The sequence below is a fragment of the Euprymna scolopes genome, chromosome 14 (genome assembly GCF_053919585.1).
Source record: "Euprymna scolopes isolate OS-2025 chromosome 14, ASM5391958v1, whole genome shotgun sequence".
NCBI classification, from domain to species: domain Eukaryota; kingdom Metazoa; phylum Mollusca; class Cephalopoda; order Sepiida; family Sepiolidae; genus Euprymna; species Euprymna scolopes.
The window spans coordinates 47,254,042-47,279,688 of NC_136495.1; the positions used below are offsets into that span (position 1 = coordinate 47,254,042).

Below are 25,647 nucleotides of genomic sequence, written 5' to 3' on the forward strand. Positions count from 1 at the left end.
CCATCCGAGAAGAAAGTTTGCTAAGGTTAGATTTTTATTTGTTTGTCACAAATTTTTATTTATTTGTTTCACAAATGCGCATGCGCGAATCATTCACATGACAGATTACTTATGTTAAGAATAAGTAGGTTTGAAAACAGTTTGTAAAGATTGTGTCAAGCTGGCCTAATGGTTATAATACTTGACTCACTGTCTTTAGGCTTCGGCTTTGATCTCAGTTCGAGTATTTTTTTTTTTACTTACAAGAAGTGAACTGTTTAGAAAAAACATAATATTCGCTTGCACATGTCTCAGTTTTTTTCTGTATTTTTTTTTGTCTTTTTTTTACTTCATATTTTTAGGGAATTTAATGAATGTTACGTTTAATACCTATGGCATTTCTGTTTGTAATAAATAAATAGAATATTTATGTGTATATTTTACAACCAGGCAACACCGGGCAGCCTGCTAGTATATATATATATATATATATATATATATATATATTTTTTAGGATAAGAGTTAATGAGATTGTCACTTAAATGTTGGACTATACTATGAGAGGATTGAAAATAATGAGTGGAAAGGGCGGTATTTAATTACTTAATAGGATGGCGACAAGTATTTACTAATAGTGTATCGGAAGATGACTAGTTAGCATAGAAGTTAGTACAAAATTTCAAACGAGGCCCATTATTTAATCCACGAGGGTAGATTATTCTTGTTCCATTAGTCATAACCAGGTAGAAATTTTAAGTAATTATACTCTTATTAGCGCCCATATAGAGAACGGAATCTTCAACCTCTAGAATACTGTCTCTTAGAACTGATTATTACTTAACACATTTTTATCAAGGTGCAGGGGTTACTCTAGACCAGGGTTCTCCAAAGTTTTTGAACGGAGGGCCATATTGCTGACTTTTTAGAACTACGTAGACCAAAATATAAAAAATGACCTTGATGTGTTTTACATAGTTTTACTCATCAGCTTTGTTTTTTAATAAAACTGGTTCTCCAAATCCTCATTTCATTCATTTTCTGAAAAACAAATATGGAAACATCGCCATACTATTCTCACACTTTTCCATTTCACAAATTTTTCCTGATTATTTTTACATTTTCCATAAGAGCTCCAAAAGCCAGATTAAAGATTTTGGTGAGCCAGATTAAAGATTTGAGCGGGTCAAATCTGGCCCACAGGCCATAGCTTGGAGACCTCTACTCTAGAATAACATTCAAAGAAATCGTCAGTTGGACGATGATTGCTTCCACAAGAGGACCAAAAGTCATAGGTGGGATGGGCAGAAAAATACTTGAGAGGAATTGATTATTCAAGAAGATTAACACATGTTTGTTTATATAGAAGTCAGAAGAGAGAAAGAGTCAGAAAGATTTTGCTCATCAATGCTCTTCAAAGTGTTGCCATAAATAGTTGTTGTCTGCATCGATGTCAGTCAATAAATGATCCCAGAATATGATTTGGAAAATCATTTATGAAGATCAGAGATGGGCTCAAAGTGGATCCCTTAGGCACAACATTGATGCTATGTGCTTTAGACATTTGTCTGTCAACAATTTTATAGTCTTAGAAAGAAAAGATTTGGTGGTTGAACGGACATTTGCAGATATTTCAAAGCTAATAAGGAGTAAACTTCTGTACCAGACACTATCAAAGGCCTTTGATATATCAAAAGCTATCACCATCGAAAGGAAGCCTCGATAGATGTACTGATCCTGTGCAACATCATAGTCAGCTGTAGATTTTGCAGGATGAAACCCATTGCATTATAATATATATGTGGATATAATAAAGTGTCTCATCTGAGCTTTTTTACAAATTAAAGACTTTGATAAGATGCACCTGAAGAAGGTAAGAGGTCACATCGGCTGAAACGTTGTGAGAACAACAACCAAGATGAAAACTAGTTTGAATAATACAAATTATCAATCCTCATCTCAAAAATTCTGAAGCATAATGCAATCATTTTTAATTGTTTCCATTTTTCCGTTACAAAAGAGATTCAACATTTTTATAACCGCTACAGAGACACATCACTATTCATCTAGCCAACTATTTATAACCTATCAATGAGAGACAGCTGTTTTCTGTCGATGAGAAGATTATGGGTCATCGGTTGTTGCAAAAAGGAATTCCCCATCAAATGTTACAAAGATTGTGATTTATTGTGTATTAATGTCACAAAACAATCGCAATAATTCTACCCATGCTTGCTATTTACTTATTTAACCTGCGATTGGAATGTGTTACAATTTATCAAGACCAAGACTGACTTGAGGATAAGAATTAATGAGACAGAAAAGAATGCTAGCTGAAAGTTGAGGAACACTATGAAAGTACTAACATTGATTAATACTGTAAACTGATTATTACTTATTGGACAAAAATTTGTTATTGGATTTGAAGACAACCAAGTTACAATCAGCAAGGAAACAGTCCCATTAGAATGTATTCCACAAGTAGGGAGCCCTTAGAAAGAAGCTTTGTCAATGGAAATTCTACTTGGCGCTATGGTTATGGAGAGAAGAAAGGAAAGTATTTTGTAGAAAACGAGTTCTTGCTGTGAATGTTTTACAGGGAGACACAACAAATGGAGCTCAGTCAAGAACCTTTCAGGGAAAGCAATATCTTTTCTGTGAGAAAGCAGTTTTGGGAAGAGAAGAGATCAACCCCAGTAGATTTTCTAAAGTCAATTTTGTATTCTGCTTGAACAATAACATAAAAGTCAATGCAATCTCCATATGAACAGTTTTGTAAACATGTTTAATGAGGGTGCATAGATGCATGCTTCAAACAGCAGACCTGCAATGGGAACAAGGGTTCATGCTGATGAAGCAGACCCCTTGAAATTCTAGAGAATTTATCTCAACTCCAGATCCAAGGTGTTTATGATCTGGCAAGTTTTTATGCCTATAGATTCAACAGCTGATAATTCTCAAGTGATCTTGCTGTGTGACTTGAATGATAGGATATCTGCATGTATTCCAGCAAAGCAGGTAGTGGGGGATTTGGCATTTCGGTCAGTTATCAGGTGGTGAACTCTGTTTATCAATAGATGTTTTGATTCAGTTGGGCTCAAGAGTTCTAATTGCGAGTCTATCATTCGGTAGAGAAACAAATGACTGTTTTTGCTGTGAATGTCATTTTAAACTTCTCAAAATAAAACATTGTTACTTATTTTAAACTTGAGTCGTGATTTTGTTCGGAAGAAACATACTTTTAACTTTTGCTATCATGTACACGTGCAGCATAGATGATGTGTTTTTTTAAGAGTTGTCAAGTAGTTGGGTCAGTGTGCCTCTCTGAGCAGATTGGGTCCTTAAGGTTCTCAGTAGAAAACTGTTAATGAGACTTACGTATTTCGATCTGGTCATGCAAGATTCTCATTTTGCAAGTCTGCTATTTAACAAAACAAGTACTACTTGTAAACTCCAAAAGAAAATAAGCATCTTTCATTTTTTTTTTTTAGAAGTTAGAAGTTAGACTTGCGATTTTTGTTTAGAAACAAACAAAGAACTTTGCAGCTAATTCTACCCTATGCGACGAAGGCCATCAACTCCCCATATTTCCTCCTATAACACAGAACAAGCTAGGTAATATACAAATATCCGTGCATGAGGTCGCCAAGCTAATAAAAAACCTAGATTCCAGTAAAGCAACTGGCCCTGATGGCATCCCAATTATAGTGTTAAAAAAGCTTCAACCAGAACTTGCTCCCATACTTACGAAACTATTTAAGCGCTGCCTTAAGGAGAAGTGCTTTCCGACCCCCTGGAAGACCTCATCAGTTTGCTCTGTATTTAAGAATTCAGGTGATAAGTCATCTCCCTCTCAATACAGACCAATAAGTCTTCTCTGTGTTATGAGTAAGTTACTGGAATCAATATTAAATAGAGAAATAGTCAACCACCTCAGCAGAAACAACCTTCTTAGTGACACACAATATGGTTTCCGCTCTGCAAGATCTACCGCAGATGTGCTGACGGTTATATCCCACAGGATTAGTGAATCTCTTGACAAAGGCTTCCTTTCTAGGGCAATTGCTCTTGACATATCAAAGGCCTTTGACAAAGTATGGCATAAGGGTCTACTTCACAAGATTTCCAGCTACGGTATAACTGGAAATGTTTTCTCAATCATTAAATCATTTCTCTCCGATAGGCTCATAAGAGTAGTGGTAGATGGACAAAAATCGGAGGCCTGCAATATAAATGCTGGAGTCCCTCAGGGGTCAATCCTCGGCCCAACTCTCTTCCTGATCTACATCAATGACCTCCCTAAACACATACTTAAATCATTCGTTGACATCTATGCTGATGACACGACCATCTACGGCAACACGTCAAAGGCTGTAAATGACGAAATTCTCTCGGATTCTCTCTCCTCTGATCTCGAGCGCGTGGTTCAGTGGGGGAAGATGTGGCTAGTTACCTTTAATGCATCTAAAACCAAACTCCTATCCTTACATCATCAACTCTCTGATCCCCAGCTGGCATCAATTGTGATGGATGGCTCTCGTCTGGGTGAGGCCCCGTGTTTTGACAAGCTTCTGGGTTTGACCTTTACTCCTGATCTGAAATGGAACACGTACATCAAGTCTGTTGCCAAGGTCGCAGGAAAGATGGTGGGATCCTTCTACCGCTCCAGAAGATATCTCACTACTGATGCAATTCTCTATCTATATAAAAGCCAAGTACGGCCAAGGATGGAATACTGTTGCCATATCTGGGCAGGAGCTGCCAAAAACAGCCTATCATGCCTTGACAGAGTACAAAATAGACTTCGTGGTTTAGTGGGGGATGCCCTTTTCTCTACCCTGCAACCCCTCTCCCACAGAAGAGACGTTGCGAGCCTATCCTTGTTTTATCGTTATTTTCATGGCAGGTGCTCGTCTGAACTCCAATCCCTGGTCCCCCCTCGCCAAACTTTCACGAAAAACACCCGTCTAGCTGAATCCACTGTGAAAAATTTCCCCCACTCTATATCTGTGCCTAAATCAAAACGCGGATTTCATGAGCAAAGCTTCTTTCTTAGAACTGCACGCCTGTGGAACTCTGTTCCGTCTGCCTGCTTCCCTCCGGACTACAACTTGGATGTCTTCAAGTCTAATGTTAACAAATTCCTAATGAACCGCCCCCCTAATTAAACACTTCATAAAATCTCCTCACTAACGTGATGTACTTGCAATAACCCTTATCCCTGAGTGGCTTCCGGGCCTTGATAAGTGGTGATCACTGTGTAAAAAAAAAAAAAAACAAAAAAAAAAAAACAATTTCTTTGTTGATCAAACAACTTTAGACCAGCACAATGAGTGGGATGATTATGGCCTGAACAGTGAACACCCAAAGGCATATGTATAACAGTAGTGACCAAGATCACATGATTGATACTACGATCCATGTCAAAATTAAGTACTAACTTGAAACAGAGACAGGGAACAGGCAATCACAGCCTGTGCAACAAACGCACCTAAACACACAAATTCAGTTTTACTTACTCGTTCTTGGTATCTCCTTTCAAAGTACTCTATTTCTGTCTCATCGGGTCTTTGCAGTGAAGATTCAAGTTCTTTTTTTTCTTCATCCGACAAAGCTTAGAAGACAAAAAAAAAAGATTTAATTTTTAATAAAATGTACACAAAACAAAACAACTCTATGCTAAATTTCTTTTTCCCTTTCTTAGTTTGTTAGCCAGCAACTATACATATGAACTTAATCAAAAGGGAGGCAATTTATGCAAACTCCACACAATAACTATTAATCAATACAACTTCCTGTCATAAATAAAACTGTATCAGAGTTCTGTTTGTGCTCCCTAACTTCCACAGAACTTCCACAATATATGGAAAGTCAAATATCAATTAGCTTTTAACCAATTTAAACTTTAACAGATGAACAAATCAAAAGCTACAAGTCTTCAATGAATATCTTCAACAAACACTGGTTATTACAATGGGGAGTGAGTTTATAACAAAATCTGACTAGAACTGAGTGGTAGGCTAGTTGACAAAGTAACAGCCTCAATAAGCAAAATGCATCTGCTGCTTATATCGAAACCTAAAATGAATTTTATAAGATAGATGACATAAACACGTTGACACACACCAGTTCCTATGAGATCACCAAACTTAAGCAACATTGAGCCTGGTCAGTACTAAGTGGGTGACCATTTGGAAATACCAGATTTTGTTTGTGCTCTCCGCTTATCTTGACATTGTTTCTAATCCTCCTGAACTACTTCTTGTCACCGAAATCAAGCAGTGCTGATTCAGGAGATGTGTAGTTGATGATTGCACATCCCTTGCTTAACGATTACATGCACACAGGAGGTATCCGTTGTTTCAGGACTAAAAGGAGGCCATGTATGTTCTTTTTATTATAAAATAAAACATCATTTAAAATTCTTACATTTCATAGAATTTTAACATTTTAAAAAACGTAATTTCAATGCAGAAAACAATCACAAAATTTCCACACCATCTCACTAGCTAAATAACCACGATCAATCCAATGAGCAGCAAAATTGCACTCCTTCACTGTAGAGGTCACTAGATTCCGAAAGATTTTTCTACTCTAATAGTTTCTTTCCTTGAACCACTTACCTTTGGAATTCCCTTCTTGCTCCCTATTTTCCAACATGCAAAAAATCTAAATGTAACATGAACAAGTATGTTGCTGTTAAACTTCTCACCCAAGTTGTCTCCTCTCTTATAAATCTAATTAAAATATCATATTTAAGCATACTTTATGACTGGACTACACAGGCTGTCCCTGCTAGCTTAGATAAATACTTTTGCAATTTTAACAAAAGAGCTACAATGATATCAGAACGTTTCCATTTACACTGAACATCTACAGAATGCCAACATCAATATATTACATATGAATGAGTCACCTGTGTAATTTCCACAGGTCCTGCTAGTTTTTATTAAATGATGATCATATTTTAATAAGAGTGGAACTGGCAGTATCACAAAAATGTGAGAATAAGTGCATAGTTACCTCTGCCTTTATCTTTTGAATTGGTAGGAACTAGTGCTTGCAAATTGGCTCGCAGAAACGGATTATCAGATGCATGGATTGGTTGCGATAAAAATTCTTCACTTGGGGATCCTGAAAATGAAAGTAATTGAAGAAATTCTGAAATTTATTAGTTTTCTTCTTTTTTTTTCATTCATGTTGGAAAGCCCCTAGAAAGAAAAAAGTTCCCCTTGAATAATTTTAAAATAAGATGTGATTTTTTATTATTTATTTATATGTTCATTTATGAAGAAGTGAATGCAGTATTCAAGGAACTTCTGTCATTACTAACCAGCAGAGCATTAATGCTGTTGACCCAATAAAAAGTTTATCAGGCATGTGTACACAGCATCATGATGTATTTGGGAGTGAAATCTGGCCAGTGAGGGTAAAGGATATGTGTTACATATAGAACGATATGATGGTTGTGTAATGCGAGTCATATTAAAGACAAATTCAGATTTGATGCGATTAGAGTAAGATTAAATCTAGACATTGTAGGAAGATGAGTGCTGTGCACTTCAATGATATGGCAGCATTGAAAGAATGGATAAGAGGTCTTGGATTAGTAGATGTAGAATAGTTGTAGTAACAGGGTCAGTCGGCAAAGAAAACTTGGGAAGAAATAATAAGGATGGACATGAAAGAGAGATAAATAAAGATCTCGTCAAAGATAGGTTAGTTTGGAAGTCAATTTCTAAAAGCTGTCCACCACATGCCAACATGTCAAATGGACATTAAACAAATGACGATGATAACAGTTAAAGTGTTGGAAAGCTGCCAGAAAGTGGAGGAAGTTCTCTCTCTTTCTTTTTTTTTTTTTTTTTTTTTTTAATTACATTTTCACCTCAAACAAGGCGCATTGCCACTTTTGTGTAGGGGGCTACTATCAGGGGCAGCAACTACTGGGGCACTATGTTGGGACTTTGGCAGCAAGATGTCGGTTCACGTTGCACTTTAACTTCTGCATGTCAGTACAGTTAGCGAAGCAGGAACCTGGAATGGAATTCCAGAGTCTAGCGGTTCTGGGGAAGAAACTACTGGAGTAGAAAGATCTTTTACATCTAGGGATCTCTACTGTGTGGGGGTGGGATTTAGCTGCCTGTCGGGTTTGTCGGGGGTGTCTACGTCATGGGGGTACAAGTGTCTGCAGTTCGTCAGAGCATTCACCATTAAAATACTTGTAGAACAGGCAGAGGGATGCAATGTTTCATCGATCGGACAGAGGCTGAAAGCTTAGATGCCAGTTCAGGGCCTATCAGATTGGCGACTCTTTTTTTAACCTTGTCTAGGAGCGAGAGACTAGTAGTAGATGCACCAGCCCAAATGTGACAACAATACTCCATACATGGGCGAATGGTGGCCTTATAAAGGTACAGGATACTTTCAGGTGTCAATAGTTTTCTAGCACGGTAGAGAGAGCCTACCTTTTTCGCAGCGGCCCTGGCAATGTTTTCAATATAATTGTTCCAGCTCATGTTTCCTGTGAACGTTAGGCCAAGCAGTTTGAAAGATGTACTCTCAGGCAGGGAGTCACTGGCCATTGCTATTGGTGGCAGAGAAGGTTTCTTGTAATTATTGAGGGAAACCAGTTTAGTCTTGGCAGCATTGAATGTGACCATCCATTTATGTCCCCATTCCACTACAGATTGGAGGTCATCCTCTAGTGTTTTTACCATTTCTTTAGATATGTGTTCATTTGTTTTCCTGCTATGCCTGTTATAGAGTGTAGTGTCATCAGCATATATACCCATCTCAGAGGCAGTTTTGTCGGGGAGGTCATTAATAAATATTAGGAACAATAGAGGTCCAAGGATAAACCCCTAAGGCACTCCCTCATTTATATCACACTGTTTAGATGTACGACCGTCGAGGACAACCTGGATTTTTCTCTTGATTTCAATTATTGTTTCAAATTTTATAACAAAAAATGTTATCACACCATTTTTTTCGATGGCTTACCTATTTTTTTGCACCCTTCCACTATTCCTACTAGATAAGCAAACCAATTTTTTTTTAAAATTTTAATTCACTCCCAAACAAGACACTTAGCCAATACTCTTTTTAATAACATGCATCAATAATTAACAAAAGAAAAAGTCTAAAATCAAATATATCTATTTGTCAAATGCAATAGTGTTTTATATGTGTTTTGTCACCAACTGTTCAAGTATGCCATTGATTGTATTATCTCCAAGGCATTGGCAAATTTTCCAGTAGAGTTTATCTCCAACTATCAGACCTTGACTATGCAGGCAATATTGCCATAATGAGTAAAAGTTTTGCTGACATTCAATTTGCAATAGATGAGAAGCAGTTTTACGCCTCTAAGATTGGCATCAAAATCAGCACTCGAAAGAGGAAGCTCTTAATTACCAGTTTCCTCCCAAATGTAAAACAACTAAACACTCACAGTAGGGAAGACCTTGAAGAGGTTGATCGCTTTAAATACCTTGGCTCTATCATCACCACAACATGTCAAGGGGAGAAGAATATGACAATCATGTCAGTAATGCTCATTTCACTTTCTGCAGTCTTCAATATTAGCTGTGGTCCAGACCTTAAACCAAACTTGATACTAAAATCTGCATCTATCAAGCTCTCATCCACATCATACTATTGTGCGGCTCTGATGCGAGCAAGCAACCTACAAGAAACTTGAGGTGTTCGATCACTACTGTTTGCATTGCATCTTTTATGTTCATTACCAACAGTTCATCTCAAATGCTGCTGTGCATTCTTGCTGCAACATATCAAGCTCTTCTCACAAGATGTCTTTGTTGGTTCGGTCACACTCTTCTTAATCTAAAGAGAGAAAAGAGAAAAAATTGAAGCAAGATCTTACCAAGACCACTGGGATCGAGACGTAAGTAGCCTTCTGCTAGAGATGAGAAACCGGTGAGTCCGCCCATAGCTGCATAGGGAGTCGGTTGACCAATCGGATGACCTCGGGCTTCTCGCTCGCTTTCAGTCTCAACAAGTATGTAATGAGTATGATAAGGTTCTTGGCAGCCACAAGTATAGGAACTGCTGAAACCAAAGCATTTACCACAGGATGCTAAAAAGAAAAAAAAAAAAGAATGTTTTTTTTTTTTTAAATGACTCGGATTCTTAGCAAGGCAGGAATTACTTGCTTATGAGTCCTAGGCCAAACCTTAACTGTGTTCTGTATGCGTCAATCAATAGACTTGTGTCTGTAAGGAAATTAGTTCAACTGTTCTCATGAATTACCATAAATCTTAATCTTAACATGAAGGAAAAAGAAAAGACATTGAAAGAATGATGATGGCTGACATGCACTGAATTGTGAAGCAAGGGTTGCATAATCATTCCTCTCCTGAATTGGCACTGCTTGATTCTAGTGGCAAGAAGGAATCCAAGATGAAACAATGCAAGAAAAAACGGAGAGCACATACAGCACCTGGTATTCCCTAATGATCACCCATTTTAGTACTGACCAAGCTTAACGATACTTAACTTCAGAAATCTAATGGTGTGTCAGTGTGATTATGCTGTATATAAATTAAACAAAAAATTACCAAAATTGAAAACACATCGTCCCATGATCTGATATTTTTTGGCGTTTATGTATTATAAGTGGATATTTTTTAAAAATCAAAATAATGCATTTTAAGTAAAAACATTAGCACATACTTACATGTTATGTCAAAATTAGTAAAAATTCCAAAAATTACGAAAAATGGAAAAATAAGATTTGATAGAACCATATTTTTATTAAAAAAAAAAAAAAAACATCAAGGAGAGCTCCACCTGTTGAGCAGACTGACACACAAAGGCTGAATACTGGCAGTAGATGAAAGGCAAGAAATTACAAACATGTTCAAATTTTTTTCACAGTTTTGCCCAGGAGACCAGGCACAGGGGCAAATTAGGTTCAGTAGCTCAGGTCTGGTAGGGTTAAGATGTGTAAGACAATAGAAACGGATGAAAATTCAGCTATGAAGAAAATATATTTCAATGATAATGCTATGAGTTTTTTGTTTTTAATGGAAATTGCCATCAACGTATAACCATTAATGAAACAGGAACAGCTAGTATAAAACCAAAATTTTACTTACATTTTTTGCACTTAAAAGGTTCAATGACAGAGTGGTCATCAGAATAATGCTTACAATGGCAACGGATCGGTTGGCTGCCATTTACAGGAACGTAGTGATAAGACGCACAGCCACATCTTGCAATGCGGCATGGCAACAGTATAGGACGTGTGGATGGAAGTTCTTTAAAGTCTGTCTTGTGTTGTTTATATCTTTAAAAAGAAAATCATTTAATTATTCTGATGATGATGATGTCATTAGAATGTTCTGTTAAATGGAATTCGTCTTTACATATGAAGAGTTTGATTGTATGACACAATAAACGCCATTTTCAAAATGACAAATGTTTGTCACACTACAGTTCAACACTCAATCACACTCCAAAATCACATTTTATATATGATACTGGCATTTCTTTTTTTACTTTCACTTTAAATAACCTTTTAGTTGAAGTCTAGATTTAATATTAAGTTGGCTAAAAAAGTTTGTCCACTTTTTTGCTTTTGACAGTTTATAAGCATCAAGCGTAGAAACAACAGAGTTCATGGAATTCATTTTCCATGCTCGATTTGAAAATCTTGAGAATGTGAGTTGTCTGGTTGTCAAAGCGTAATCTTGTTCAACTACAGCTTTCACCTGGTCACTGACAATTATTTTTGGCCTGCATTACTTTTGGAATCAAGCAAATCATTCCTGACACACCGGTTCAGCATTCTCTCCATAGATATGACATATTTTATGCCGGTTTCTTTAACTTTTTTTCCCTTTCAGTAGTTAAAAGACATCAGATATGTAGTGGACTGGTGGATATATTATACATCCACCAGTCGTACAAAATAGGAAAAATGATTTGAATTGGGAAAGGAAAAATGAATTGCTTTGAGGAAGGAACGAACAACGCGTTTACTTGAATTAAATGAAATAGGATTTATTTTGTAAAGAAACAAGTGAAAGGAAAGGGTACACCACGTGTTCATGTCCGCATTCGTCTCTCGCTATTTACTGATGAGAAGAAAAGTCTATTGTCATAGAGAGAGAGAGAGAGAGAAAATTAGAAAAAGTCAATCCAGTTTGGTGTGCGTCTCTCGCTATTAGCTGGTGAGAAGGAAAGTCTATTGTAGTATAGAGAGAGAATGAGAAAAAGTCAATCCAGGAGATAGAAAACATATAAAGTGTACATACTGTCTGTTAGCTCATGCCCCATACATAGTCGCAGGGAACGTGACGCGCGCGAGCGTGCACCTCCCAAAAGGGAGGCAGCTGGTTAGCCGAACCTCTCAGCTCGAGAGCTGGTCTGAAAAGGGGCTGGAAACAGCTTGTCTCTTGCTTTTATAATTGTTTCCGGTGGTCTTTTGCGCATGTGTAGATTTCCTTTGAAAGGGAAGTGACGTCATCCATCTGTGCGTACATGTGCATACGTTAGCGTGTGTGTGTATACACGTGAATGTGAGTGTACGTACGCGAACGTGAATATATGTACGTGTGTGGACGTGCGTGCGTATGTTTGTGTGCGCGTATGTATATGACAAGTAATATAGCTTGAGATGTGAACGTGTGTTTTTGTGTGAGACTAGAAAAGGCTCCTACAGATAACAATAATGCCCTGCATGATCTTCCATTTCCAGACTTGCAATAACAGCAAAAATGTAAGAATTCCACTACTCAAAGGGTTATTAAAAGAACACACAGCACATCGGCTCTCAGTATATTTACCATTTTTTTACGGTATTGGATTATTTTCTTCTTTTCGGCAACAAAAGCTAAGACATTCGTTCTTAGTAAGATGAGTGGCAGCCCAAAACAAAATAATGTTACAGACGACACATTAAATATATATAAATATATATATAAGCTACATGGCATTCAAAAAAGGTCTCAATCAAATATGTCACTCCTTTTATTCAGCTCTTTTGAACTGCCACAATGACAACCATTGCCTCAAAATCAGTTGTAGGTTCGATTCTGTTTGTTTGTAGTGAGCACATGCTAGTCGTGGTTACTTATCCCTTGATCTCTCCGCACAGTTACCACACTTATTACACACTTGCTACAGGAATATGTAACAATATTTGGTAGGCCGGAAAGAGAACATGGAATCTTTGCCTACATTAGAGATGGCTTTTCATGTGGTACAGACATCTCCAGAGAAAATCCTAAATTGGCCTATATGCGCTTCTGGGTTGCACTTGCTCACAGTGCTGCATTCATGTTTGCCCTCTATCACCCCCACGAGAGCATATCTGAGAAAATTGACCACATCCTGTCTGTTCATCCCTTGGCTAACTTTCACGTCTGTGGAGACTTCAAGGTTCACAATGTGGAATGATTAGTCCATGACCTAACTCAGATTGTTCACATACCAACTGTGTGCCCGACACTGACGGTCAGTATGCAAATCTCTTGGGCCTTTTTCTTACAACATACCCTATGTTCATCCTCTGTTCTGTATCTACTGCGATCTTCTGACAACTTGGTTATATCAGCTAAGATAAAAACAAAATGTAATAAGTCCTCAGACGTACCTCTCGATCATACAGTATATCAATATTCTATGGCTGATTGATATAGCTTCCATACAATTATATCAGATACACCTCTGCATTCCATGTTTAAAAAGAATGTGTCATCTATAATATCAGACCTGACAGAATGGTTAATTGTCAGTATTGACCACTTTATACCCTCCAAAAAATTCCAGCAAAAACCGAACAGCCAGCCGTGGTTCTCTCCAGAATGTGCTGCTGCCATTGCACACAGAAATCATTTTTTCCATAGCTTCCAATGTAATAAATGTACTGAGACTAAAACGCCTTCAGGAATCATTGTAAAAGAGTAATAAGAACGCAAGAGAGTTATATGTTCAGTCCGTCAAATCCAAAGTAGTTGAGCAGCGGCTTGGTTCCCACCAGTTTGATGAATAACAAACAGGGTCCTGAAAAGAAACGTGTGCTCTATCCTAACCATCATCAATGGACCTGAGGTAATTTTGTCAGCATCGAACAAGGCCAAACTCTTTGCCAAGAACTTTGCAGCTAATTCTACCCTATGCGATCAGCCCCCCCCCCCCCCCCGTATTTCCTCCTGTGTCTGAAAACATGTTATGCAATATACAAATATCTGTGCGTGAAGTTGCCAAACTAATCAAAAACTTTGATTCCAGTAAAGCAACTGGCCCTGATGGCATTCCAATTATAATGCTGTAAAAGCTTCAATCAGAACTAGCTCCGATACTTACAAAGCTGTTTAAGCATTGACTTGGAGAGAATTGCTTCCTAACGCCCTGGAAAACCTCATCAGTATGTCCCATGTTTAAAAATTCAGTCAACTCCCTCTTAGTACAGACCAATCAGTCTCCTGTGTGTCATGAGCAAGTTGCTAGAATCTGTTATAAAGAGAGGAGTAGTCAGCTACCTCAGGAAAAATAACCTCCTCAGTGCCATGCAATATGGTTTCCGTTCTGCTAGATCTTCAGCAGATGTGGTAACTGTTATATCTCATAGGATTAGTAAATCTCTTGAAGAAGGTTTTCTAAGGCAATTGCTCTTAATATATCAAAGGCCTTTGATAGGGTTTACTCCACAAGATCTCTAGCTATGGTATAGCTGGAAATGTATTCTCAATTATTAAATCATTTCTCTCTGATGGGTTTATAAGAGTAGTGGTTGATGGGCAGAAATCAGAAGCTCACAGTATTAATGCTGGAATCCCTACGGAGTCCATTCTGGGCCCAACTCTCTTCCTGATCTATATTAATGATCTCCCAAATCACATCCTAAGATCATTCACAGGCATTTATGCTGATGGCACTACCATTTATGGCAACACTTCAAAGGCCGTAAATGATCAAGATCTTTCTGATTCACTCTCCTCTGATCTTGAGCACATGGTGCAATGGGGAAAGGGGTGGTTGGTTAATTTTAATGCATCTAAAATCAAGCTTCTATTTTTCCATCATCAACGCTTTGATCCCCGTATGGCATCAATTGAAATGAATGGCTCTCGTCTTAGGAAATCTCCATGTTTTATCTCGATCTGAAATAGAACACGTACATCAAATCCGTGACCAAGGTCGATAGAAAAATGGTTAGATCATTCTACTGCTCCAGTAGATATTTCACTGTTGATGCAATTCTCTACTTGTAGAAGAGCCAAATATGTTCTGGGATGGAATACTGTTGCCACATCTGGGTATGAGCTGCTAGAGGGGTCTTATCTTGCCTTAACAGAGTTCAAAATAGACTTCGTAACCTCGTAAGAGATGCCCTTTTCTCTTCCATACAATCTCTTTTGCACAGAAGATACGTTGTAAGCCTGTCTCTGCTCTATCGTTATTTTCATGGCAAGTGCTCATCTGAGCTCCAATCTATGGTCCCCCTTGCCAAACTTTCATGAAAAACACTTGTCTTATCAATAATTTCCCCCACTCCTTATTTGTGCCGAAACTTAAACGTGGATTCCATGAACAAAGTTTCTTTCTTAGAACTGCACACCTGTGGAAGTCTTTTCTGTTTGCCTGCTTTCCAGCTGACTATAATATGGTCGTCTTCAAGTCCAATGTGAACAAGTTCTTGATGAGCCGTTCCCCTTAAGTAATTCAATTTACCAAATTTCTACTATTAACGATTACTACAATATTGTATCATTGACTACTGAATAATCATTAACCTTTATCCTCGAGTGGCCTCCAGGCCTTGTTAAAAAAAAAAGAAAAAAGCATTTAGTTCAACTTAATGTCTTCATCCTTTTTATTTTTAATGTCTCAATTTAAAAAAATTGGATTTATTGAGTTTTGCATTCAAACTCTTTAATTTATTCTTAAATCTTTTTTTCTATATAAATAAAACAGTAGATTCTTTTTTTTTTTTTTTACATGGTGGTCACCACTTATCAAGGCCTGGAAGCCACTCGGGGGTAAGGGTTATTGCGTGTACAGTAATCAATGGGATAATATCGTAATAATCGTTAGTAATGGAGATTTGATAAAGTGTCTTACTTAAGGGGGCGGTTTATCAGGAATTTGTTTATGTTGGTCTTGAAGACAACAAAATTGTAGTCAGGTGGGAAACAGGCAAACGGAAGAGAGTTCCACAGGCGTGCACTTCTAATAAAGAAGCTTTGTTCATGGAATCTACGTTTTCATTTAGGCACAGATAAAGAGTGGGGAAAATTATTAACAGTGGTTTAAGCTAGACGGGTGTTTTTCGTGAAAGATTGGCGAGGGGGGGGGGCAGAGATTGGGGCTAAGACGAGCACCTGCCATGGAAATGTGTTTAACCAATAAACTCTTAAACTATTGGTCGCATAACACTGAAATTAACAGGAAATAGTAATCATATGCCAAAGTTGGTTTATAATGAGTAAAATTTTTGTTTGGATGGATGCATAACATGGACAGAAATATGTCAGCAAGGTGAAATGCAAAATGTTCATTTCAACTTGCCAACACAAAGTATTTCTATTACTTCTGCGCATGCACAAAATCATTCATAGCTTGAAGTGGTTTAATTTTAAATGTTTATCTGTTGATAGCTCAAATGGTAGGGAATGTTGCTGGAGCACTAAATGTTTTGATTTTGATTCTAGCTGATTGCATCCAAGTCATTTTTCTTTTAACTTCTGAAATCAGTATATTATATTTCTCTCTTTCTCTCTCTCTCTCTCTCTCTCTATATATATATATATATATATAGAGAGAGAGAGAGAGAGAGAGTATGGTAACCTTCTCAGCAAGTAAATTGGGGAAGTTTGTTGATTGCATGGACTATGTGAATTGTTCAAAGAAAAGTTTTTTCCTATGAGCATCTGCTGAGTAAGTGACTAAAAATGCAGCAAAGACATAATTTTGCTGACTTGTTAGTCGCAAACAAAACAATATTGTAACGTATACCTAGTGAAAATAATGAATTGCCAACAGAGATCTTTGAAATTTGTGCAAACTATTCTATTACACATACAGATATAATATTCAATAGAGAATTGGCTCTGTAATAATACAAAATCTCTGTGAATTAAAATATATTTAAGCATATTTTATGACTGGGCAAGGTCACCCCCCTCCCCTGCTAGTCAACAAAAAATAAACTTGCAAAATTTCCCAAACACTTCAGATCACAGAATTCCATTCATATTTAATCCACATTCAAATCAAGAAATAGCATGTTTAAAAAAAAAAATGAAAACTTGCAATCTTTATTTCTAATCAAAGAGTTCAAATGCAAAGCACGATAAACGCCATTTTCAAAATTACGAAACTATCACTCCAAAAAAAAATTTATTTCAACTGTCGATAACGCCTAAAAAAATAAGGTTTTACATAATGGTATTTGCATAATTTTGTTGATTTCAATTAAAATAAGCTTTTTGACAAAGTCTACATTTAATATGTTCATCATTTTATCGTGTATCTTGAACCAATTGGATTAATTGCATTTCATATTATACTAGCCTAGGTGTCCGGCATTGCCCGGGTGTGTGGAAATGTATGTAAGGGTAAGCTCAGAAAAAAAAAAAATTAGGAGTAGTAGGCAAGTTTGAACCCGTATAGCGCAGGAGGAAAAGGAGATGATAAAAAGTAAACAGTCTTATCGATATGTCCGCCGTGATTGTGACATCACAGGCGGTTGAATTAACCTGTTTTATGTGACGTTGTTGACACTAGGTTTGAATGTCTTGCAAAAATGTCGACGAAAAAAGTAACCCCCTCCTTGTAGAAAACGGCCCAATTGAGAGTGAAAGAATTAATGTTTTTGGCCAATTTTTCGATATTTATCGTCCGAGAGACTGAGCTTTAAAACGATACCAATTTTGTCACATTCCGCCACATCTGTCAGAAGTTTTTGTGAGGCATACAAACACACACACACATACACGCATTTTGCCTTTTGTATTAGCGGGGGTGCCCGGCGTTTTCCGGGTGTGTGTTGAGAAAAAAGAAAGGCAGGCTCAAATCTAAAGATGGAAAAGAAAGTGAAAAAAAAGACAATATCCTACCGTGACGCTAAGAGGATAGAGAAGTGAGAATGGTTGAAATTAAACGATTAAAAAGTTAAGTGGATGAGTTGACACAGGATGTCAAACATCACGCACTTAACTTTGACTGCAGCCAGTTTCTGCGGATTTGTTTGTTTCCCCAAGATGTTGGGGAAAACCAGCTCCCCATAAAAAGGAGAATATCCAAATGAATAGTAATTGTCTGATATGATGGGTTTTCCCTACATTGATCAAAGCTTATTGCTTTCTGGACGCCCCTGGGAAGAATGCCAGGGAAACGCAATTTCTTCAAATACTTTCGCTTTATTTATACGAAAAACATGAACAAACACACAAGAAAAACATGAACAAACATGCAAGAAGACAGAATAGCGGGAATCGCTCAAATAAAAGTCGCTTATATAAAAGTCGCTCAAATAAAAGATAGAGACGACCTCCTTTTGTAAATTGGAGATGTTATAATCTAGGGAGTATATAAAAAGTTGTAAGAAATAGTAACCCCCCCCCCCCCCCCCGAAAAAAGCCTTTGCCGGACAAACAAAAATGTGCACACACTAACACACTTTTTCGCTTTTATATTATAGATTCCACATTTCAAACTTAAGACAAAAGAAATTTTATATGTAAAGTTATTGAAAGATAAAAATAAACGAAATGGTTTTTATGTTTGGGAATTTTTGAGATGATGATTGATAATTTGGATAATTCTGACTACTATTCTCATCTTGATTGTTATTTTCAGTTTTAGCCAATGTAACCTTTGAGATTCTTTAAGTGGATCTTTGCTAAATTTGTGATTATTTATATAATAATCACAAATGGATCAGGTAGATCTCTGTTAAATTTGTGATTATTTATACAATAATCATAAATGGATCGGGTGAATCTCTGTTAAATTTGTTATTATTTATACAATAATCATAAATGGATCAGGTGAATCTCTGTTAAATTTGTGATTATTTATACAATAATCATAAATGCATCAGGTGGATCTCTGTTAAATTTGTGATTATTTATACAATAATCATAAATAGATCAGACGGATCTCTGTTAAATTTGTGATTATTTATACAATAATCATAAATGGATCAGGTGAATCTCTGTTAAATTTGTGATTATTTATACAATAATCACAAATAGATCAGACGGATCTCTGTTAAATTTGTGATTATTTATACAATAATCATAAATGGATCAGGTGAATCTCTGTTAAATTTGTGATTATTTATACAATAATCATAAATGGATCGGGTGAATCTCTGTTAAATTTGTGATTATTTATACAATAATCACAAATAGATCAGACGGATCTCTGTTAAATTTGTGATTATTTATACAATAATCATAAATAGATCAGATGGATCTCTGTTAAATTTGTGATTATTTATACAATAATCATAAATGCATCAGGTGGATCTCTGTTAAATTTGTGATTATTTACATAATAATCACAAATGGATCAGACGGATCTCTGTTAAATTTGCGATTATTTACATTATCCTGATTACTATTCTTATCTTGGTTATTTTTACGTTTCAGTCGATGTGAACTTTGACCTTCTTCAGGTGCATTATTTTTCAAACTTGAGAATCTTTATTTCAAGTCAGGAATCTATATAGTCCTTTATCTAATCCATGGAGATGTCTGATGGCTTTGCATGAATTATGTTCAAGCAAATGCTTGGTGTTAGTCACAGCTTTAAAGTTATAGAGTTCAGTAAAGAGTGCATTACTTTTCATTTGATCCAGAGAGTTTCAGACATGTTGCTTTATGCTGATGATTTAGTGCTTAGCTGTGAAACAATCGAAAATTTACTCGTACAGTTAAAAATTTGGAGGAAAGTTATGAAAAGTAAATGTCTGAGAACAAACGTTAGCAAAACCAAAGTGATGATTAGTGGTTTTCACGTTGAAAAGTCCCCAGAAAAAGGAAAGTTCCCTGGTGTAGTTTGAGGAGAGGAAGTTAGAAGCAAGTAAATTTTATATAATACTTGAAAGCCTTTGATATGAAAAAAGTACACCTGAATTACAGGTAGGTTAAGAGATGTTAATCAGTTTGTGTGTAAGAATGGAAAGACAATGAAGATGCGGAAAAAGTATGTTCTGATGTGGAAGCCATTGAATTTGCCCAGAAATTTTGTTATCTTGGTGATTCTATTGAAGCAAAAGGAGGTGTTAGTGCAGGTATGTTTGCAAGAATTAGGAACGGATGAAGAACGAGCAGAGTGTTACCACTGTTGACCAACGGAAGATATGTGTACACAATGTGATGATGTATGGAAGTGAAATCTGGTCAATAAATGTTGAGGACATGTGTCTCATGGCAAGAAATGATACGATGTGTAATTTGAGCTTTAAAGACAGATTTAAATCTGATGAACTCAGAGGAAGATTAAATCTGGACAGTATAGGGAAATGTATATAGAACGGGGATTTTATTGGTTTTGTTAAATTGAAAGAATGAATGAGGGTGCTTTGGTTTGTAAATGTAGAACAGTTGAGGTAGCAGGGTCAGTTGGCAGGATAAGGTCCAGAAAAATTAGAGAAAGTGATAAGATGAGAGAAAGAAATAAATGAAGATCTTGACCAAAGATAGGTTAGTTTGGATGGTAATTTTTAAAAGCTGTCAAACACATACAAGTATGCAAAATGGATGTTAAACTGAATAGGAGGAGGAGGAGGGGGTGTCTTTAGTGAAGCTAGGGATTCACAAATGTCCAATTTGTGGACGACAACAGTTTCATGTGATAAAAAACATTAAAAGAAATACCTATGCTGACAAAAACAAATAGTCTCAGGTCCAATTAATTTACAATCCATTCCAGTTGATGAGACCCAGCTGGTGTAAAGGCGATTCTTGATACGCTACAATAGAAATATGAAAAAGGTAAATTTTCTTTTTTACAGGCGGCAAACTTTAAATTAAAATAATTTACAAAAAAATATTTTTATTATACATATATGTGATTTATTTCAAGGATTAATTTTTGGCATCTATAATTTAAATACAATTTCGGGCATATGGCCCCTGCAGCTAGAGATATATGGCGTAATCTAGAGGTCCATTTTTCACAAACTCTACACATTAAATTAGACTATATTTTGGCAATAATGCATCAAATATTCTCTTCTAGGTGGTCTTGTGTGTCTGGTTGACATGGGACTTTACATAATCCCAAAGAAAATGATCTAATGTAATCATACGAACGAGATGGCTAGTTGACAGGTCCATTTTATGAAATTATTCGTTTATCAAATGTTTCAAAATGATTTTCAAAATAAATTTGCAAACACTGCTCAGGTGTCAGTTTCTTTCTTCATGATGAATTTCCAAACCAAGCTGAACTCAAAATAACCGACAGTTGCTAAATCTGCAATTAAAGAAAATAAAGTTGTCAATTTAAAGTTTGTCACCTCTAATATAAAAAAAATAATTTAAAAATAAGCCATACATGTCGTAAAACAAAAAACAATTTATAAAGTACTCTTCTTTTAAGGTGCTTAATAAAAGTTTTGTGGCAGAAAGTCTGAGTTTTTAAGGTTTGCTTTATATATATCTTTACTAAAAGAATATGCATCCCTGGATGGGTAAAATGAATTTCTGAAATGGAACAGTTTTGTACCACTTTCATGGCCCCTTACAAAAATTATAATCCAAATAAAATGGTACAAAATGTTATGTCTAGAATCCTTATTCCAATTTTGATCAAAATGCATTACATGATTTTTGATTCTAGAAAATGTTGAAATATAAAGCTTAAGAATGTCTATCATTTTAAGAACAAATTGAAATTCAGGTAATTTTGCTTAATTGTTGTCTAATGACGATGGATCCAATTTAATGTAAATCTGAAATATTTGAATTTTCAAATTGAAGGTTGTGTCTATATTATTCCCCCTAAGCAACCTTTAAAATATTTCAAAGAAACTTAAATTTGGAGAATATTTATTATTTGATGTCTAATATCTACTATAAAAAGTTCACAAAAATCACAAGTGTCTGAAGGGCTACCACTTCTCTTTGTTCTCTTTATATAAAACTAAATTAAACTAACTATAGCACACATTAATCACTCTAACGCCTAACAGCTATGTTCCCAAATTCATAATGATTATTTATTTATTTATTTGTGAACTGTTATCCTCATTTTCATAATTGTTGTTTCAGCCAACTATTCCTCTGACCTTTGTCAGGTGGTTAACCGTGACAGGATAGGAATGCTGAGTCTCTTAACTGTATCTTCAGTAATTATTGCCTTCCATAGTTGTTGTTGTCTGTTGTAAGTAAAACAAATACTGTATACCCTTTAAATAAGGTTTTTATTAGCACAAAAGAACGATACATCGGATCCAACGTCGACACTATAAAGTAAAATGGCAGACACTACTGGAGTAGTATACAGAGCTAGCGCTTCGTCAGGGAGAGTGCTATTGGGAAGTTTCGTATCCATATGAAATACAATACAACATTGTCTCACCACTTTTTGGCCAACTGAGCCTCTGGCCAGCTTTAGGTAGGATTGAAACCTCTATCTTCAGACAACGCTCACCTGGAACCGTAGAGATTCAACGCTTCTATCCACTGGGCCACGGGCTCCAATTGATTAATTAGTTTAGTATTGAATCTTGTACATACAATGTACACATAACTTTAAATAAACAGATTTTTTTTTAAAACCCTCCACCTGGATACATGTTTTAGTATAAATATTGTTGGGTCTTAACCTTTTACAAAGTGTAAGCATGTTATGTAGGAATAATAATAATAATAATAAAGACGGAGGAGGAGGGGGAGGAGGAATGAATGTACACATACCTAACTTTATATAAATAGAAATAATGTACGGTAACCCCTCAAAATGCCAGTCATGGAATCTTTATAAAATTCATAATCCTTTCTGAAATCCAGCCATATTTCATACAAATAAGCATCAGTGAATAAGTGACTTGTCCATCGAATTTACATCATGAATGTTCAACAATCTTCATTTTATTGCAGTTCAATGATATGCAGGTACACTTTTGTGATCATCTCATCAGTAGGAGGTATTATCCTGAATAGACTTTGCATTCATTGAACTTTAACCCTCTACTAACTAGATGTTTATCTGTGGAGTTAACTCATTGATAAACCGAAATTGTTATTTGTTATTGAAAACACAGCATATTTTAGTGACTGTATGTGTCACAGAGAAAAACTGATAGATAAGCGAGTATACATTTGCATGCATGAAAAATATTATAATTAAAAGTGAAATTATACATACATTTTCTATACTCACTCATAATACAACAATAGATTGTAATGAACACGATTTTATAAATTAAATTTTAATTAAAAACACGATTTTATAAAAATATATTTTGATTAAAAACATGATATTATAAAAGAGATCACAATTATAAACACAATATTATAAAAGAGATCATGATTATAAATATGATTTTATGACAAAAAATGGGAAACAGCACTAATCCTATGTGGGTGTGCCAATGTAATTATTATATCAACACATGATTTTATAAAAGAGATCATGATTATAAACACAATTTTATAAAAAGATCATGATCATAAACATGATTTTATAAGAGATAAGCCATTATAAAAATGATTTATAAGGAAAAAATGTCTTTGAATTGGATCAAAAACTTTAAAGTAGGCAAGTTCAAAAAACAGACCCAAACAGAATCATTCAAGAATTAATAATCATTCATCCAATTGTCAACAAGGTGTATGTTCCCTGAATTAGCTGGGCGTCATTTTAATTTTATTTTTGTTCATTTACAGCTCTCTTCTCTCTCTCTTTTTGTCTTTTAAGAAAATATTTACAATTGTGGAAAGATACTTCAATGAAGGAATATATCTTATTAAATAAATCATTAATGAATTTTGTTTTAATATTTTTAGAACGTTTCAGAAAATGAAAAAAAAAAATTACCTAAATAAGAATTTAATTTAATTTGAAATGGAATATTTTATTCTCTAAACAGAAATTTATCACAGAAATGTTTTGGAGTTCTATCAAAAACTAATTTTACATACTTGGTATTTTCCAGAAGCTTTTTTTTTGTTGTTGTTGTTGTTATTCATAATTCTATTTAATAGGATTTTCAGTTAAATTTAATTATTCCAGTTTTATTGTTGAAATAGTTTGGAATTATTTTGGAGACGAGTAAATTGTATAATTATTTTTTTTATTTAATTATTAAACGAAACTGGAATAATTTTTTTTTTAATTTAATTATTTGGACTATTATCCTCATCTTTTAGTTGTTGTTTTCACAACGTTTCAGCCAATTATTCTTCTGGTCTTCGTCAGGTTAACATGGATGAGATAGGAATATTGAATCCTCCAACTAAATCCACAGGAATTGCTGCCTTCAATAGCTGTTGTCATCTCGCCACAGTTTGGTCACTTTATCCTCTGACCGACTTTAGGTGGGATAAAAACCGCTACCTCTGGATGCAATGCTCACCAGGAATCGTAGATATTCCACGTCTCTATCCACTAACAATCGGTACGGACCCGACAATTGGAAGAAGAATTGGAGTTATAAGACCAAAAAATCCAACCTTGATTGCCCTTTGGGGCCTGTAGTGCAGTGGATAGAGATGCGGAATATCTACGATTCCAGGTGAGCATTGTATCCAGAGGTAGCAGTTTCGATCCCACCCAAAGCCAGTCAGAGGGTTAGTTGACAAAACTGTGGTGAGATTGAAGGCAGTAGTTGCTGTGGATTTAGTTGTAGGATTCGATATTCCTATCTCGTCGCAGTTAACCTGACGAAGACCAGAGAAATAATTGGCTGAAATGTCATGAAAACAACAACTAGTAGATGAGGATAATAATCCAAATTATTAAATTAAAAAAAAAAACTTATTCCAGTTTCGTTTGGTAATTAAATTAATAATTGAATCAAACTGTTATAAAACTTTAATTTTATTAAGGTAATGTTTTTAATCACTATAATTCCCTTCAAATTACAAATGACCATACAATAAGTCATTACTTTCTGGGGCAAAAGATTAAAATGGCTGATTAGTTTACAAAGAAAACGAAATGCAGTGTGGTAGATTTAATTTTGTAATGAAGATTTTTCTTCATTTTATGAGGATTTTTACAAAGGTTTTGGGGACACTTTGCTACTATGTAATCACCTTTCTGATTTTAACAGATAATTGATGAATAGTACATCTTTTAAAAAAATACCTGTGTAAGTCACATAAAAGTAACAAACATGTGACAAGTGGTCATGTGATACACTTAATAAGCAGAATGTCATTAAAAATTGGCTGACGAAAAATACTGACCGCTGCTAGAACAGTTTTTTTGTAATTTTCATATTCTTCTGGTGTAAACAGGGTGCCGCCATCATCATCTCCAACAGTTCTAAAATTTGAAAATCAAAATATTTAGTCAAAATCAGCTTTAAAAATAATAATTTTGTAGATTAACATCCTTAGTTTAAACACCCCCCCACCACCACCAACAACACCAACCCAAATAAAATTAGATTCTATTTCCTTTTTTTTTTTGTCAAGTGATTATGTGAAAACATCCATTAGAAACTTGTTGAAAATA

The 25,647-nt window shown here is 35.5% G+C and overlaps 1 protein-coding gene across 4 annotated transcripts in view; it reads right to left on the reverse strand.

Moving 5' to 3' along the window:
* LOC145292974 (protein FAM221A-like) overlaps window positions 1-25,647 on the reverse strand; it is a 111,647-nt gene that overhangs the window by 78,544 nt on the left and 7,456 nt on the right. For all 4 annotated transcript variants that reach the window (XR_013869636.1, XR_013869637.1, XM_080139215.1 and 1 more), the window contains exons 2-7: window positions 25,377-25,455; window positions 20,835-20,929; window positions 11,097-11,287; window positions 9,863-10,075; window positions 7,000-7,110; window positions 5,496-5,590 (exon numbers count right to left, since the gene is read on the reverse strand). Coding sequence is in view for 2 of the 4 variants with exons in the window: in XM_080139215.1 (XP_079995341.1) it covers window positions 5,496-5,590; window positions 7,000-7,110; window positions 9,863-10,075; window positions 11,097-11,287; window positions 20,835-20,929; window positions 25,377-25,455 (784 nt within the window). In the remaining 2 variants the exon portion in view is untranslated. The remainder of the gene's footprint in view (window positions 1-5,495; window positions 5,591-6,999; window positions 7,111-9,862; window positions 10,076-11,096; window positions 11,288-20,834; window positions 20,930-25,376; window positions 25,456-25,647) is intronic.